This window comes from Gadus macrocephalus, chromosome 4, assembly GCF_031168955.1.
Source record: "Gadus macrocephalus chromosome 4, ASM3116895v1".
Taxonomy (NCBI): domain Eukaryota; kingdom Metazoa; phylum Chordata; class Actinopteri; order Gadiformes; family Gadidae; genus Gadus; species Gadus macrocephalus.
This window is the reverse complement of record NC_082385.1, coordinates 34621202-34639149: the sequence shown is the minus strand read 5'-3', so window position 1 is coordinate 34639149 and position 17948 is coordinate 34621202. Positions and strand designations below refer to the sequence as shown.

The 17948-nt window shown below is 44.7% G+C and overlaps 1 protein-coding gene across 4 annotated transcripts in view; it reads left to right on the top strand.

The window, feature by feature from the left end:
* The window catches only part of fbxo3 (F-box protein 3), a 17545-nt gene extending 207 nt beyond the window's left edge, over positions 1 to 17338 (top strand). The window contains exons 1-12 of one of the 4 annotated variants that reach the window (XM_060050953.1): positions 1 to 194; positions 2651 to 2740; positions 4077 to 4240; positions 4459 to 4573; positions 6260 to 6464; positions 7852 to 7897; positions 8791 to 8875; positions 11053 to 11175; positions 13988 to 14103; positions 14559 to 14666; positions 15686 to 15768; positions 16452 to 17338. The exon at positions 1 to 194 is cut by the window's left edge and continues 201 nt beyond it. In XM_060050953.1, coding sequence (XP_059906936.1) covers positions 97 to 194; positions 2651 to 2740; positions 4077 to 4240; positions 4459 to 4573; positions 6260 to 6464; positions 7852 to 7897; positions 8791 to 8875; positions 11053 to 11175; positions 13988 to 14103; positions 14559 to 14666; positions 15686 to 15768; positions 16452 to 16565 — 1347 coding nt within the window. In that variant the 5' untranslated portion in view covers positions 1 to 96 and the 3' untranslated portion in view covers positions 16566 to 17338. Of the gene's footprint in view, positions 195 to 2650; positions 2741 to 4076; positions 4241 to 4458; positions 4574 to 6259; positions 6465 to 7851; positions 7898 to 8790; positions 8876 to 11052; positions 11176 to 13987; positions 14144 to 14197; positions 14516 to 14558; positions 14691 to 14723; positions 14861 to 15685; positions 15769 to 16451 lie in introns of those variants that run through there. The other 3 variants (XM_060050954.1, XM_060050955.1, XM_060050956.1) reach the window with 3 other exon arrangements.
* The last annotated feature ends 610 nt before the right edge of the window (positions 17339 to 17948 follow it).

The window sequence follows — 17948 nt, the reverse complement described above, 5'->3', positions numbered from 1 at the left end:
TCACCAGTAACCGACACACGTTATAAATCGGCGACGCTCGAAGTGACTCACAGTGACGTAAGACGACGTACAGTCACGTAGGGTAAGCAGACCAACATGGCGGCGCCCGTGGAGCTGCGGCTCGTCTTGGATCAGCTGCCCGCCGACCCGCTGCTTCTCGTCTTCTCCTTCCTCGACTTCAGGGATCTCATCCAGTACGTATCGAGTCTCTCTTTAGCGAGTAGGAGGCAAACATTGGCATGTATCTCAGTGGATCACCATTATTTGGTCTTATTATATCCAGAGGAAACGAGCAGCAACACACAAGTTATCGCTAACAATGCATCTATATTATTGTTATTGTTATTATTATTATTATTATTATTAGTAGTAGTAGTAGTAGTAGTAGTAGTAGTAGTAGTAGTAGTAGTAGTATCTAACATTACCTGTATCTAGTTGTCTAGCAACATGACTAACTAGAAACCATACAATGCATTATTATTATTGTTATTATTATTATATCTAACATTACTGTATATAGCAGCTATATAATATGACTTACTAGAAATCATCAAATAAATCTATATTATTATTATTATTATTATTATTATTATTATTTATATCCAACATACCTGTTTATAGTTGTATAATAACACATAAAACAAACAGCATATTCCTATATTATATTGATAACTCAAACAGCCTAAAAGCAATACTTTAAATATCTATCTAATAATAAGATTACTTACTCTATGTATGGTAATATATCATTACTGTATTATAACTATGTATCAGGATCAATAGAGCAGAATGTCATTGATACATGGTGATATATCATTACTGTATTATAACTATGTATCAGGATCAATAGAGCAGAATGTCATTGATACATGGTGATATATCATTACTGTATTATACTTATGTATCAGGATCAATCGAGCAGAATGTCATTGATACATGGTGATATATCATTACTGTGTTATAAGTATGTATCAGGATCAATAGAGCAGAATGTCATTGATACATGGGGATATATCATTACTGTATTATCACTATGTATCAGGATCAATACAGCAGAATGTCATTGATACATGGGGATATATCATTACTGTATTATCACTATGTATCAGGATCAATAGAGCAGAATGTCATTGATACATGGGGATATATCATTACTGTATTATAACTATGTATCAGGATCAATAGAGCAGAATGTCATTGAGACATGGTGATATATCATTACTGTATTATCACTATGTATCAGGATCAAAAGAGCAGAATGTCATTGAGACATGGTGTTATAACATTACTGTATTATAACTATGTATCAGGATCAATAGAGCAGAATGGCATTAAGGGCGGAGCCAGAATAGTCAGAAGTCATACTATTTTATGATGTGTAACATACAGTTACTGTAGCATTGCAAGCTAGCCATTGGTACGGGGTTGTTTATGAAATATTCAATACTATAATACTTTGCGTCTCAACTAGTCTCGCTCAACGTGGCCAGAACAAGCAGTCCTAACCCTAACCCTACACTAATGGGTTAGGGTTAGTTAATTAGTTAGCCCTAACCCTAGGTTGATGGGTAAGGATTAATAATAATAATAATAAATAATAATAATAATAATAATAATAATAATACATTTAATTTAGAGGCGCCTTTCAAGACACCCAAGGTCACCTTACAGAGCATATAGTCATCATAAATCGTTTAAAAAAACAAGACATTGTGGAAAAAAATAAATATTTAGTTAGTTAGTTAGCCCAAACCCTACGTTGATTGGTTAGGATTAGTTAATTAGTTAGCCCTAACCCTAGGTTGATGGGTTAGGATTAGTTAGTTAGCCCAAACCCTACGTTGATGGGTTAGGGTTAGTTAGTCCTAACCCTAGGTTGATGGGTTAGAACAGTTAGTTAGCCCTAACCCTAGGTTGATGGGTTAGGGTTAGTTAGTTAGCCCTAACCCTCCGTTGATGGGTTAGGGTTAGTTAGTTATCCCTAACCCTAACACTACATAGACGGGTTACGGCTAACCCAATAGGATCACAGTTAAGAAGGAAGTCTATATCCCTTAGGTAGAGAGTCTAAGCCCCCTCACGCTGTGACCAGGGCTAAGCTAAGCCCCCTCACGCTGTGACCAGGGCTAAGCTAAGCCCCCTCATGCTGTGACCAGGGCTAAGCTAAGCCCCCTCACGCTGTGACCAGTGCTAAGCTAAGCCCCCTCACGCTGTGACCAGGGCTAAGCTAAGCCCCCTCACGCTGTGACCAGGGCTAAGCTAAGCCCCCTTACCAACCAGGGCTAAGCTAAGCCCCCTCACGCTGTGACCAGGGCTAAGCTAAGCCCCCTCATGCTGTGACCAGGGCTAAGCTAAGCCCCCTTACCCACCAGGGCTAAGCTAAGCCCCCTCACGCTGTGACCAGGGCTAAGCTAAGCCCCCTCATGCTGTGACCAGGGCTAAGCTAAGCCCCCTTACCCACCAGGGCTAAGCTAAGCCCCTTCACGCTGTGACCAGGGCTAAGCTACGCCCCCTTACACACCAGGGCTAAGCTAAGCCCCCTCACGCTGTGACCAGGGCTAAGCTAAGCCCCCTCATGCTGTGACCAGGGCTAAGCTAAGCCCCCTTACCCACCAGGGCTAAGCTAAGCCCCTTATGACGGACTCCACAGCTGCAGCTTCGTCAGCAGGAGGCTGAACCAGCTGTCCGGCCACAACCCTTTGTGGAGGAGCTTGTGTTCCCGCTACTGGCTATTGACTGAGTGAGTACACCCCTAACCATATACAACCCTAACCATATATAACCAGTCCCTAACCCTAGAACCCCAACCCTTAACTATGTATAGCCCTGACCCGTAACTATATAACCCCAAACCAGAACCATATATAACCCCAACCCTTTACTATATAAAGACCAGAACCTTAACTATGTATAGCCCTGACCCGTAACTATATAACCCCAAACCAGAACCATATATAACCCCAACCCTTTACTATATAAAGACCAGAACCTTAACTATGTATAGCCCCGACCCTTAACTATAACCCTGGTTCTGTGTGTGTACCCTCTATAACCCTGGTTCTGTGTGTACCCTCTATAACCCTGGTTCTGTGTGTACCCTCTATAACCCTGGTTCTGTACCCTCTATAACCCTGGTTCTGTGTGTACCCTCTATAACCCTGGTTCTGTGTGTGTACCCTCTATAACCCTGGTTCTGTGTGTGTACCCTCTATAACCCTGGTTCTGTACCCTCTATAACCCTGGTTCTGTGTGTGTACCCTCTATAACCCTGGTTCTGTACCCTCTATAACCCTGGTTCTGTGTGTGTACCCTCTATAACCCTGGTTCTGTGTGTGTACCCTCTATAACCCTGGTTCTGTACCCTCTATAACCCTGGTTCTGTGTGTACCCTCTATAACCCTGGTTCTGTACCCTCTATAACCCTGGTTCTGTGTGTACCCTCTATAACCCTGGTTCTGTGTGTACCCTCTATAACCCTGGTTCTGTACCCTCTATAACCCTGGTTCTGTGTGTACCCTCTATAACCCTGGTTCTGTGTGTACCCTCTATAACCCTGGTTCTGTGTGTACCCTCTATAACCCTGGTTCTGTACCCTCTATAACCCTGGTTCTGTGTGTACCCTCTATAACCCTGGTTCTGTGTGTACCCTCTATAACCCTGGTTCTGTGTGTACCCTCTATAGCCCTGGTTCTGTGTGTACCCTCTATAAACCTGGTTCTGTGTGTACCCTCTATAACCCTGGTTCTGTGTGTACCCTCTATAACCCTGGTTCTGTGTGTACCCTCTATAACCCTGGTTCTGTGTGTGTACCCTCTATAACCCTGGTTCTGTGTGTACCCTCTATAACCCTGGTTCTGTACCCTCTATAACCCTGGTTCTGTGTGTACCCTCTATAACCCTGGTTCTGTGTGTACCCTCTATAACCCTGGTTCTGTGTGTACCCTCTATAACCCTGGTTCTGTGTGTACCCTCTATAAACCTGGTTCTGTGTGTACCCTCTATAAACCTGGTTCTGTGTTTACCCTCTATAACCCTGGTTCTGTGTGTACCCTCTATAACCCTGGTTCTGTGTGCAGCGCTGACCGGGCGGCCGGCGCCCCCTCCTGGCGGGCCCTGTTCAGGCAGTACTACCTGGACTGGGGCCGTTACCTCCGGCACTACGCCGTCCTGAAGACCTCCTGGGAGACCCTGAAGACCTTCCTCGCTCAGCGATGTCCGCGCATGATCGCTTCTCTCAAAGGTGACTCCTCCTCTTCCTCCTCCTCCACCTTCCTCCTCCTCCATCTTCCTCCTCCTCTACCTTCCTCCTCTTCCTCCTCCTCCTCCACCTTCCTCCTCCTCCTCCACCATCTTCCTCCTCCTCCTCCTCCTCCTCTTCCTCCTCCCCCTGATGATGGCGTCCCTCCTCCTGGTTCCGCCTCCTGCTTCCTGTTGACTTTGTGGTTGCCATGGTTTCAGATGGAGCAAAGGAGGAGGAGCTTGACTCCATCGAGACTCAGATCGGCTTCAAGCTGCCGGAGGATTACCGCTGTTCTTACCGCCTGCACAACGGCCAGAAGCTAGTGGTACCAGGGTGAGTACCTGTCTGTCTGTCTGCCTGTCTGTCTGTTCTTACCGCCTGCACAATGGACAGAAGCTAGTGGTACCAGGGTGAGTACCTGTCTGTCTGTCTGCCTGTCTGTCTGTTCTTACCACCTGCACAATGGACAGAAGCTAGTGGTACCAGGGTGAGTACCTGTCTGTCTGTCTGCCTGTTCTTACCGCCTGCACAATGGACAGAAGCTAGTGGTACCAGGGTGAGTACCTGTCTGTCTGTCTGCCTGTCTGTCTGTTCTTACCGCCTGCACAACGGCCAGAAGCTAGTGGTACCAGGGTGAGTACCTGTCTGTCTGTCTGCCTGTCTGTCTGTTCTAGTGGTACCTCTATGGTGTCTCTGAGGACCCTTCTGTCTCTGAGGACCCCTCTGTCTCTGAGGACCCTTCTGTCTCTGAGGACCCCTCTGTCTCTGAGGACCCTTCTGTCTCTGAGGACCCTTCTGTCTCTGAGGACCCTTCTGTCTCTGAGGACCCTTCTGTCTCTGAGGACCCTTCTGTCTCTGAGGACCCTTCTGTCTCTGGCCGTTTCTCAATTCGTAGCACGCGTACTACGGACTCGATGACTTGCTAGAACGTACTTGGCAAGTCTGTACTTCAAGCACATACTTGCGAGCACGCGAGTACGTACCTGCAATTGGAACAGCAGCGGACTCGATGACGTCACCACCTCTGCTCGTCCGTTAACTTTGCTACGGCCTCATTTAGGCATATACTACTACTGAACAATATAAACAAATGATATAAAACAAAATCCCAGCCTCTTTCATTTTCAAATAGTATGTAAATATTCTGAATGAATAACAATTGAAAAGATATGAGTGTCCTGTCATGTGTATAAGCTATACACACACACGACCTTACATATATATATTTATATATTATTATTATTATTATATTAGGCCCATATATTATATATTATATAAATATATATATAAGTTAAGAGTAACTTAAGCAACAGTTGTAACTTGTGCGTCTTCTCCATATTGTCCGCCCTCTTACTGCTGCGAGTGCGAAATGCATCCTGGGATTTATAGCGGTTGCAAGCACACACGAGCCACCTCCGATGCATGCTCGGTGAAACGGCGATATCGAGCACGCATCCAGAACACTTCCGGGTTTTACGACAGTACTCGCTTGATGCGTGCTTCGAATTGGAACAGTGCTCGGGCAACGACTGATGACGTTTCACGAGTCCACGAGCACACGAGCACGCACAAGTACGCGAATTGAGAAACGGCTTCTGTCTCTGTCTCTGAGGACCCTTCTGTCTCTGAGGACCCTTCTGTCTCTGTCTCTGTCTCTGAGGACCCTTCTGTCTCTGAGGACCCTTCTGTCTCTGAGGACCCTTCTGTCTCTGTCTCTGAGGACCCTTCTGTCTCTGAGGACCCTTCTGTCTCTGAGGACCCTTCTGTCTCTGTCTCTGAGGACCTTTCTGTCTCTGAGGACCCTTCTGTCTCTGAGGACCCTTCTCTCTCTGAGGACCCTTCTGTCTCTGAGGACCCTTCTGTCTCTGAGGACCCTTCTGTCTCTGTCTCTGAGGACCCTTCTGTCTCTGAGGACCCTTCTGTCTCTGTCTCTGAGGACCCTTCTGTCTCTGAGGACCCTTCTGTCTCTGTCTCTGAGGACCCTTCTGTCTCTGAGGACCCTTCTGTCTCTGTCTCTAGTCTGATGGGCAGCATGGCGCTGTCCAACCACTACCGCTCTGAAGACCTCCTGGACGTGGAGACGGCGGCGGGGGGCTTCCAGCAGAGGAAGGGCATGAGGCAGTGTCTCCCTCTCACCTTCTGCTTCCACACCGGACTCAGTCAGTACCTGGCCCTGGAGGCCACCGAGGGACGCAACCTCTCAGACATCTTCTACCACTGTCCTGTTAGTATCCACGACCTCCTGACCCCAGCCCCTAACCCTAACCCTAACCACGACCTCCTGACCCCAGACCCTAACCCTAACCATGACCTCCTAACCCCAGACCCTAACCCTAACCACGACCTCCTAACCCCAGACCCTAACCCTAACCCTAACCACGACCTCCTGACCCCAGACCCTAACCCTAACCATGACCTCCTGACCCCAGACCCTAACCCTAACCCTAACCCTAACCCTAACCACGACCTCCTAACCCCAGACCCTAACCCTAACCCTAACCACGACCTCCTAACCCCAGACCCTAACCCTAACCACGACCTCCTGACCCCAGACCCTAACCCTAACCCTAACCACGACCTCCTGACCCCAGACCCTAACCCTAACCACGACCTCCTAACCCCAGACCCTAACCCTAACCCTAACCACGACCTCCTAACCCCAGACCCTAACCCTAACCCTAACCACGACCTCCTGACCCCAGACCCTAACCCTAACCACGACCTCCTAACCCCAGACCCTAACCCTAACCATGACCTCCTAACCCCAGACCCTAACCCTAACCCTAACCACGACCTCCTAACCCTAACCACGACCTCCTAACCCCAGACCCTAACCCTAACCCTAACTACGACCTCCTAACCCCAGACCCTAACCCTAACCACGACCTCCTAACCCCAGACCCTAACCCTAACCCTAACCACAACCTCCTGACCCCAGACCCTAACCCTAACCACGACCTCCTAACCCCAGACCCTAACCCTAACCCTAACCACGACCTCCTAACCCCAGACCCTAACCCTAACCCTAACCACGACCTCCTGACCCCAGACCCTAACCCTAACCCTAACCACGACCTCCTGACCCCAGACCCTAACCCTAACCATGACCTCCTAACCCCAGACCCTAACCCTAACCCTAACCACGACCTCCTGACCCCAGACCCTAACCCTAACCACGACCTCCTAACCCCAGCCCCTAACCCTAACCCTAACCACGACCTCCTAACCCCAGACCCTAACCCTAACCACGACCCCCTAACCCCAGACCCTAACCCTAACCCTAACCCTAACCACGACCTCCTAACCCCAGACCCTAACCACAACCTCCTAACCCCAGACCCTAACCCTAACCCTAACCATGACCTCCTGACCCCAGACCCTAACCCTAACCCTAACCACGACCTCCTAACCCCAGACCCTAACCACAACCTCCTAACCCCAGACCCTAACCCTAACCACGACCTCCTAACCCCAGACCCTAACCCTAACCACGACCTCCTAACCCCAGACCCTAACCCTAACCACGACCTCCTAACCCCAGACCCTAACCCTAACCCTAACCACGACCTCCTAGCCCCACAACTAAGGGATTGTCATCCTCTTCTCTTCAGGACCAGCTGGCCCAAGACCCGTCAGCCATCGACATGTTTATAACAGGTGGGTACAGGCTAACCTGTGGCCTTAATAACAGGTGGGTACAGGCTAACCTGTGGCCTTTATAACAGGTGGGTACAGGCTAATCTGTAGCCTTTATAACAGGTGGGTACAGGCTAATCTGCAGCCTTTATAACAGGTGGGTACAGGCTAACCTGTGGCCTTTATAACAGGTGGGTACAGGCTAATCTGTAGCCTTTATAACAGGTGGGTACAGGCTAATCTGTAGCCTTTATAACAGGTGGGTACAGGCTAACCTGTGGCCTTTATAACAGGTGGGTACAGGCTAATCTGTGGCCTTTATAACAGGTGGGTACAGGCTAACCTGTGGCCTTTATAACAGGTGGGTACAGGCTAACCTGTGGCCTTTATAACAGGTGGGTACAGGCTAACCTGTGGCCTTTATAACAGGTGGGTACAGGCTAATCTGTGGCCTTTATAACAGGTGGGTACAGGCTAATCTGTGGCCTTTATAACAGGTGGGTACAGGCTAATCTGTGGCCTTTATAACAGGTGGGTACAGGCTAATCTGTGGCCTTTATAACAGGTGGGTACAGGCTAACCTGTGGCCTTTATAACAGGTGGGTACAGGCTAATCTGTGGCCTTTTATAACAGGTGGGTACAGGCTAATCTGTGGCCTTTATAACAGGTATATCACATTTGTAATCTGTTAATGTGACAAATCATCTGTAATCTAATAATCTGACCATGTTGAATCAGTAATCTATTAATCTCACCACGTTTTATTTGTGATCTATCATCTAATCTGAACATTGATCTATAATCTATTAATCCGACTGCATTTATTTCTACTGTAATATCACATTATTCTATCTGATTCTTTTCATATCTTTTTGAACTGGCGGTATGCCTCTGTCTGTCTGTCTGTCTGCAGGCACCAGTTTCTCAGACTGGTTTACTACTTACGTCAATAATGTTGTGACTGGAGAATACCCCATCATCAGAGACCAGATATTCAGGTAGACCCCTTAACCTACACACCTTAACTTAACCTAGACATCTTAACATACACACCTTAATGTACACACCTTAACACACACACCTTAACCTAGACATCTTAACATACACACCTTAACCAAAACACCTTAACCGAAACACCTTAACCTACACACCTTAACATACACATCTTAACCTACACACCTTAACCTACACACCTTAACCTACACACCTTAACCTAGACACCTTAACACACACACCTTAACACACACACCTTAACCTACACACCTTAACACACCTTAACCTAGACACCTTAACCTACACACCTTAACATAGAAACCTACACACCTTGACCTAGACACCTTAACCTACACACCTTAACACACACACCTTAACATACACACCTTAACCCACACACCTTAACCCACACACCTTAACCCACACACCTTAATCTAGAAACCTTAACCTACATCCTTAACCTACACACCTTAACCCAGACACCTTAACATACACACCTTAACACACACACACCTTAACCTAGACACCTTAACCTACACACCTTAACATAGAAACCTACACACCTTAACCTAGACACCTTAACATAGAAACCTTAACCTACATCCTTAACCTACACACCTTAACATACACACCTTAACCTAGACACCTTAACCCACACACCTTAACCCACACACCTTAACCTAGACACCTTAACCTACACACCTTAACATAGAAACCTACACACCTTAACCTAGACACCTTAACATAGAAACCTTAACCTACATCCTTAACCTACACACCTTAACATACACACCTTAACCTAGACACCTTAACCCACAAACCTTAACCTAGACACCTTAACCTACACACCTTAACATAGAAACCTTAACCTACACACCTTAACCTAGACACCTTAACCTAGACACCTTAACACACACACACCTTAACATACACACCTTAACCTAGACACCTTAACATAGAAACCTTAACCTACATCCTTAACCTGCACACCTTAACATACTCACCGTTGTGGTCATCTTCACCTTAACTAGCAGCCTTGTGTCCTTAAATTAACCAGCCGTGCTGGTATGGTGTTAGTATCCTGAGGTTCTGATTGGCTCTAGGACGGTATGGTGTTAGTATCCTGAGGCTCTGATTGGCTGCAGGTATGGTGTTAGTATCCTGAGGTTCTGATTGGCTGTCAGGTATGGTGTTAGTATCCTGAGGTTCTGATTGGCTGTAGGTATGGTGTTAGTATCCTGAGGCTCTGATTGGCTGCAGGTATGGTGTTAGTATCCTGAGGCTCTGATTGGCTGCAGGTATGGTGTTAGTGTCCTGAGGCTCTGATTGGCTGCAGGTATGGTGTTAGTGTCCTGAGGCTCTGATTGGCTGCAGGTATGGTGTTAGTGTCCTGAGGTTCTGATTGGCTGTAGGTATGGTGTTAGTGTCCTGAGGCTCTGATTGGCTGCAGGTATGGTGTTAGTATCCTGAGGTTCTGATTGGCTGTAGGACGGTATGGTGTTAGTATCCTGAGGTTCTGATTGGCTGCAGGTATGGTGTCAGTATCCTGAGGCTCTGATTGGCTGCAGGTATGGTGTTAGTGTCCTGAGGCTCTGATTGGCTGCAGGTATGGTGTTAGTGTCCTGAGGCTCTGATTGGCTGCAGGTATGGTGTTAGTGTCCTGAGGCTCTGATTGGCTGCAGGTATGGTGTTAGTGTCCTGAGGCTCTGATTGGCTGCAGGTATGGTGTTAGTGTCCTGAGGCTCTGATTGGCTGCAGGTATGGTGTTAGTATCCTGAGGTTCTGATTGGCTGCAGGTACCTGAGGCTCTGATTGGCTGCAGGTATGGTGTTAGTGTCCTGAGGCTCTGATTGGCTGCAGGTATGGTGTTAGTGTCCTGAGGCTCTGATTGGCTGCAGGTATGGTGTTAGTATCCTGAGGTTCTGATTGGCTGCAGGTACCTGAGGCTCTGATTGGCTGCAGGTATGGTGTCAGTATCCTGAGGCTCTGATTGGCTGCAGGTATGGTGTTAGTGTCCTGAGGCTCTGATTGGCTGCAGGTATGGTGTTAGTATCCTGAGGCTCTGATTGGCTGTAGGACGGTATGGTGTTAGTGTCCTGAGGCTCTGATTGGCTGCAGGTATGGTGTTAGTATCCTGAGGTTCTGATTGGCTGCAGGTACCTGAGGCTCTGATTGGCTGCAGGTATGTGCGTGAGCAGCAGTGCGTGGCCACCACGGGGGACCTGAGCGTGACCGTCTCCACCGCCTTCCTCCCAGAGCTGTCGTCGGTCCATCCACCGCACTTCTTCTTCACCTACAGAATCAGGTCGTCTGTCTGTCTGTCTGTCTGTCTGTCTGTCTGTCTGTCTGTCTGTCTGTCTGTCTGTCTGTCTGAACACATGCTCTATATATATCTCTATATATCTCTGTCTATATGATAGAGATGTCGTCCAAGGCGGCCTGTCAGCTGGACAGCTTGTGTATATATATATATATATATATATATATATTAGTGGTGGGCCATTATCGGTGTTAACGGCTGCGTTAACGTGAAACTTTTATCGGGCGATAAAAAAAAATATAGACGTTAATCTATTTTCAAAGTTGGGTTGGGAGCTGGGCATAGGCCTCACCTACGCTGGACGCGCCCCCACCAGTTTTCGTCAAGAATCATTTTGTACCCACCACTTGTAAAAAAACAAAACTCGAGTTGGATTATCGTAGCGTGAGGGGTCGATATGTGGTGGTGGATCACTCTTTATAAACGGCAGGGAGACGGTCGGGTGACTTTCTCAAGCCGTACTTTACTTTACTTTTCAACTCACAACAACCACAACACTTCCTTGTTCTGTTTTTTTTTTTTTCATAATAAATTGCGTTAATCGCGCAATAAAAAGATTAACGCCATTAAAATTGGTTTCGTTAACACCGTTAACGCGTTTAACTGACAGCACTAGTACCTATATCTCTATATGTATATCTCTCTCTATATGTATCACTCTATATATATGTATATCTCTATATGTATCTACATCTCTCGATATACAGTATATCTATATCTCTCTATATACAGTGTAACTATATCTCTCTATATGTTTCACTCCACACCTATATCTCTCTCTATGTGTGCCTATAGGATAGAGATGTATCTATATCTCTATATCTATAGGATAGAGCTGTATCTATATCTCTCTCTGTATCTATATCTCTGTATCTATATCTATAGGATAGAGATGTACCTATATCTCTCTCTGTATCTATATCTGTAGGATAGAGGTGTATCTATATCTCTCTCTGTAGCTATATCTCTGTATCTATATCTATAGGATGGAGATGTACCTATATCTCTCTCTGTATATATATCTATAGGATAGAGATGTATCTATATCTCTGTATCTATATCTATAGGATAGAGATGTACCTATATCTCTCTGCAGCTATATAGTCTACCTATATCTATAGGATAGAGATGTATCTATATCTCTCTCTGTATCTATATCTCTGTATCTATATCTATAGGATAGAGATGTACCTATATCTCTCTGCAGCTATATAGTCTACCTATATCTATAGGATAGAGATGTATCTATATCTCTCTCTGTATCTATATATCTGTATCTATATCTAAAGGATAGAGATGTACCTATATCTCTGTAGCTATATCTATAGGATAGAGATGTGTCTATATCTCCCTCTGTAGCTATATCTCTGTATCTATATCTATAGGATAGAGATGTATCTCTCTCTCTCTCTCTGTTCTATATCTCTGTAGCTATATCTATAGGATAGAGATGTATCTATCTCTCTCTCTCTTTATCTATATCTCTGTATCTATATCTATAGGATAGAGATGTATCTCTCTCTCTCTCTGTATCTATATCGCTGTTTCTATATCTATAGGATAGAGATGTATCTATCTCTCTCTCTGTATCTATATCTCTGTATCTATATCTATAGGATAGAGATGTATCTATCTCTCTCTCTGTATCTATATCGCTGTATCTATATCTATAGGATAGAGATGTACCTATATCGCTCTCTGTATCTATATCTCTGTATCTATATCTATAGGATAGAGATGTATCTCTCTCTCTCTCTCTGTATCTATATCTCTGTCGCTATATCTATAGGATAGAGTGGTACCTATATCTCTCTCTCTGTATCTATATCTCTGTAGCTATATCTATAGGATAGAGATGTATCTATCTCTCTCTCTCTGTATCTATATCTCTGTATCTATATCTATAGGATAGAGATGTATCTCTCTCTCTCTCTCTGTATCTATATCTCTGTCGCTATATCTATAGGATAGAGATTTATCTATATCTCTCTCTCTGTACCTATATCTCTGTATCTATATCTATAGGATAGAGATGTATCTATCTCTCTCTCTGTATCTATATCTCTGTATCTATATCTATAGGATAGAGATGTATCTATCTCTCTCTCTCTGTATCTATATCGCTGTATCTATATCTATAGGATAGAGATGTACCTATATCGCTCTCTGTATCTATATCTCTGTATCTATATCTATAGGATAGAGATGTATCTATATCTCTGTCACTATATCTATAGGATAGAGATGGACCTATATCTCTCTCTCTGTACCTATATCTCTCTCTGTATCTATATCTATATCTCTCTATGTATCTATATCTCTGTATCTATATCTATAGGGTAGAGATGTATCTATATCTATAGGATAGAGATGTAGCTATATCTCTGTATCTATATCTCTGTATCTATATCTATAGGATAGAGATGTATCTATCTCTCTCTCTCTGTATCTATATCGCTGTATCTATATCTATATCTCTCTATGTATCTATATCTCTGTTCTATATCTCTGTATCTATATCTATAGGATAGAGATGTATCTATCTCTCTCTCTCTGTAGCTATATCGCTGTATCTATATCTATAGGATAGAGATGTATCTATATCTCTCTCTGTATCTATATCTCTGTCACTATATCTATAGGATAGAGATGGACCTATATCTCTCTCTCTGTACCTATATCTCTCTATGTATCTATATCTCTGTATCTATATCTATAGGGTAGAGATGTATCTATATCTATAGGATAGAGATGTAGCTATATCTCTGTATCTATATCTCTGTATCTATATCTATAGGATAGAGATGTCGTCCAGCGCGTCCCCGGACGCGGCCTGTCAGCTGGACAGCCGCTACTGGAAGATCACCAAGGGCAACGGGGAGGAGGAGGAGGTGCGCGGGCCGGGCGTGGTCGGTACGTGAGGACTGCACCACCCAACCCAACCCCTAGTGACCTACACCAACCGTCCTATCAGGGCACAGCTACACCCAACCCAACCCCTAGTGACCTACACCAACCGTCCTATCAGGGCCCAGCTACACCCAACCCCTAGTGACCTACACCAACCGTCCTATCAGGGCACAGCACCACCCAACCTAACCCCTAGTGACCTACACCAACCGTCCTATCAGGGCCCAGCTACACCCAACCCCTAGTGACCTACACCAACCGTCTGTCTGACTGACTGACTGACTGTCATTATCAGTTAGTAGTACTATAGTGAATACCAGCTAGTCGTGTGTGTGTGTGTGTGTGTGTGTGTGTGTGTGTGTGTGTGTGTGTGTGTGTGTGTGTGTGTGTGTGTGTGTGTGTGTGTGTGTGTGTGTGTGTGTGTGTGTGTGTGTGTGTGTGTGTGTGTGTGTGTGCAGGTGAATATCCTGTGATGATGCCAGGAAAGGTTCATGAGTACGCCAGCTGCACCACCTTCAGCACCACCTCAGAGCACATGGAGGGACACTACACCTTCCACCGGCTGGGTAACATCCCATAATACACTACCCCTTTACCGGGTCACATCCCATAATACGCTACACCTTCCACCGGCTGGGTAACATCCCATAATACACTACACCTTTACTGGGTAACATCCCATAATACACTACCCCTTTACTGGGTAACATCCCATAATACACTACACCTTTACTGGGTAACATCCCATAATACACTACACCTTCCACCGGCTGGGTAACATCCCATAATACACTACCCCTTTACTGGGTAACATCCCATAATACACTACACCTTTACTGGGTAACATCCCATAATACACTACCCCTTTACTGGGTAACATCCCATAATATACTACCCCTTTACTGGGTAACATCCCATAATACACTACACCTTTACTGGGTCACATCCCATAATACACTACACCTTTACTGGGTAACATCCCATAATACACTACACCTTTACTGGGTCACATCCCATAATATACTACCCCTTTACTGGGTAACATCCCATAATATACTATGTCTATTAACCCCAATGGTAACCCTGTTCTAATACTCAGTACTAATACCAAAGTAATTTTCAAGACAGTAATACAGACTAATGCTGTTATTTTGAGAATACTACAGTACTAATACTAATACAACTGTTATTTTGAGAGTGCTAATACTAATACTACTGTTATTTTGAGAATACTACAGTACTAAAACTAATACTACTGTTGTTTTGAGAGTACTACAGTACTAATACTAATACAACTGTTATTTTGAGAGTGCTAATACTAATACTACTGTTATTTTGAGAATACTACAGTACTAAAACTAATACTACTGTTGTTTTGAGAGTACTACAGTACTAATGCTAATACTACTGTTATTTTGAGAGTACTACAGAACTAATACTACTGTTATTTTGAGAGTACTAATACTACTGTTATTTTGAGAGTACTACAGTACTAATACTAGTAGTACTGTTATTTTGAGAGTACTACAGTACTAATGCTAATACTACTGTTAGTTTGAGAGTACTAATACTACTGTGTCTTCAGCCAATAAGGAGGAGGTTTTCAACGTCTTGATTCCACGCTTCCACATGGTCTGTCCCCCCTTCAGGAAGTCTGTCGTTAGATCGGTGAGTCTGTCGTTAGATCAGTGAGTCTGTCATTAGATCAGTGAGTCTGTCGTTAGATCAGTCGTTAGATCAGTGAGTCTGTCATTAGATCAGTGAGTCTGTCGTTAGATCAGTGAGTCTGTCATTAGATCAGTGAGTCTGTCGTTAGATCAGTCGTTAGATCAGTGAGTCTGTCGTTAGATCAGTGAGTCTGTCGTTAGATCAGTGAGTCTGTCATTAGATCAGTGAGTCTGTCGTTAGATCAGTGAGTCTGTCATTAGATCAGTGAGTCTGTCGTTAGATCAGTGAGTCTGTCATTAGATCAGTGAGTCTGTCGTTAGATCAGTCGTTAGATCAGTGAGTCTGTCGTTAGATCAGTGAGTCTGTCGTTAGATCAGTGAGTCTGTCATTAGATCAGTGAGTCTGTCGTTAGATCAGTGAGTCTGTCATTAGATCAGTGAGTCTGTCGTTAGATCAGTGAATCTGTCGTTAGATCAGTGAGTCTGTCATTAGATCAGTCGTTTTTGATAGAACGATGATAATATGATTATGACTTAATCATTATGACAACGATTAAGATCTTATAACGCTATGATAACGATTAAGATCTTATAACGACATGATAATGATTAGAATGTAATAAATAATTTCTGCTGCCTTATTGCTGACCTTTGACGTGACACTTCTTTTGGCCCCTCCCCCAGCAGGGTTCGACCAATGACAGGTCTTGGTTAAACGACGATGACTCTGATGGTGACCATGGCGACTTCAGAGGCATCAACCTGGGGGGCGGGACTCAGTGCCCCCGCCACGTCTAGTCCTTTAGCCCCGCCCCTCACCTGACAGACAGCTCTGTGGACCTATCAAACTCCTGGTCTCGCTCTCCGTCGCTTCTGCTTCTGGTCTTCTGACATGTTGACGTATTGGTGATGGGGTTGTCATGGTTACCACTGACATGTTGACGTATTGGTGATGGGGATGTCATGGTTACCACATGTTGACATATTGATAGTATGGTAGTCATGGTAACTACAAGCAGAGAGGTAACTCTGGGTATGCAATGCACAGTATACGACTGTACACTAGACTGAGTACTATGTACTACATAGTCTGCACGAGTAGTAGGTAGTACCTTCATACTGAGTATTATTTGACACTTTGGGGCTGGTGGTCTGATTGGCTTGAGCCTGTGTATATAGATATACCTCCAGGTATTTGGTATTTGGGACACTGAGTTTCTTTATCTAGTTATCACTTTGAGCTTTGATTAAGTTTCTCTGGAAAGGAAACGCGGAGACAGTGTAGACACATTATACACACATTATACAGGCTGTGTGTCTGCTGTTCGTATCATATATATATATATATATATATATATATATATATATATATATATATATATATATATATATATATATATATATATATATATATATATATATATATATATATATATATATGAGATAGATGTGTGTGTGTGTCCACATTGTTCTTTTTATTTAAATCCAGAGGATTTAAATTTTCCTTCAGAAATCAGTTTTTTGTCTTGTTTTGTTATATATATTTAAATAAAAAATTTATAAAAATTAAATCTGGAGTCTGTGGTCCCTTACCCGTAATCCCTACCCTAACAAGTCCCTTACCCTTAACCCCTACCCTAACTCTAGTCCCTTACCCTTAACCCCTACCCTAACTCTAGTCCCTTACCCTTAACCCCTACCCTAACTCTAGTCGCTTACCCTTAACCCCTACCCTAACTCTAGTCGCTTACCCTTAACCCCTACCCTAACTAGTCCCTTACCCTTAAACCCTACCCTAACTCTAGGGGGTCCTACTCTAGGTGTAGGGGGTCCTACTCTGGGTGTAGGGGGTACTAGTCCTACTCTAGGTATAGGGGGTCCTACTCTAGGTTAGGGGGTCCTACTCTAGGTGTAGGGGGTCCTACTCTAGGTTAGGGGGTCCTACTCTGGGTGTAGGGGGTCCTACTCTAGGTGTAGGGGGTCCTACTCTGGGTGTAGGGGGTCCAGGTCCTACTCTAGGTGTAGGGGGTCCTACTCTGGGTGTAGGGGGTCCAGGTCCTACTCTAGGTGTAGGGGGTCCTACTCTGGGTGTAGGGGGTCCAGGTCCTACTCTAGGTGTATGGGGTCCTACTCTAGGTTTAGGGGATCCTACTCTAGGTTAGGGGGTCTGGGTGATTCTTA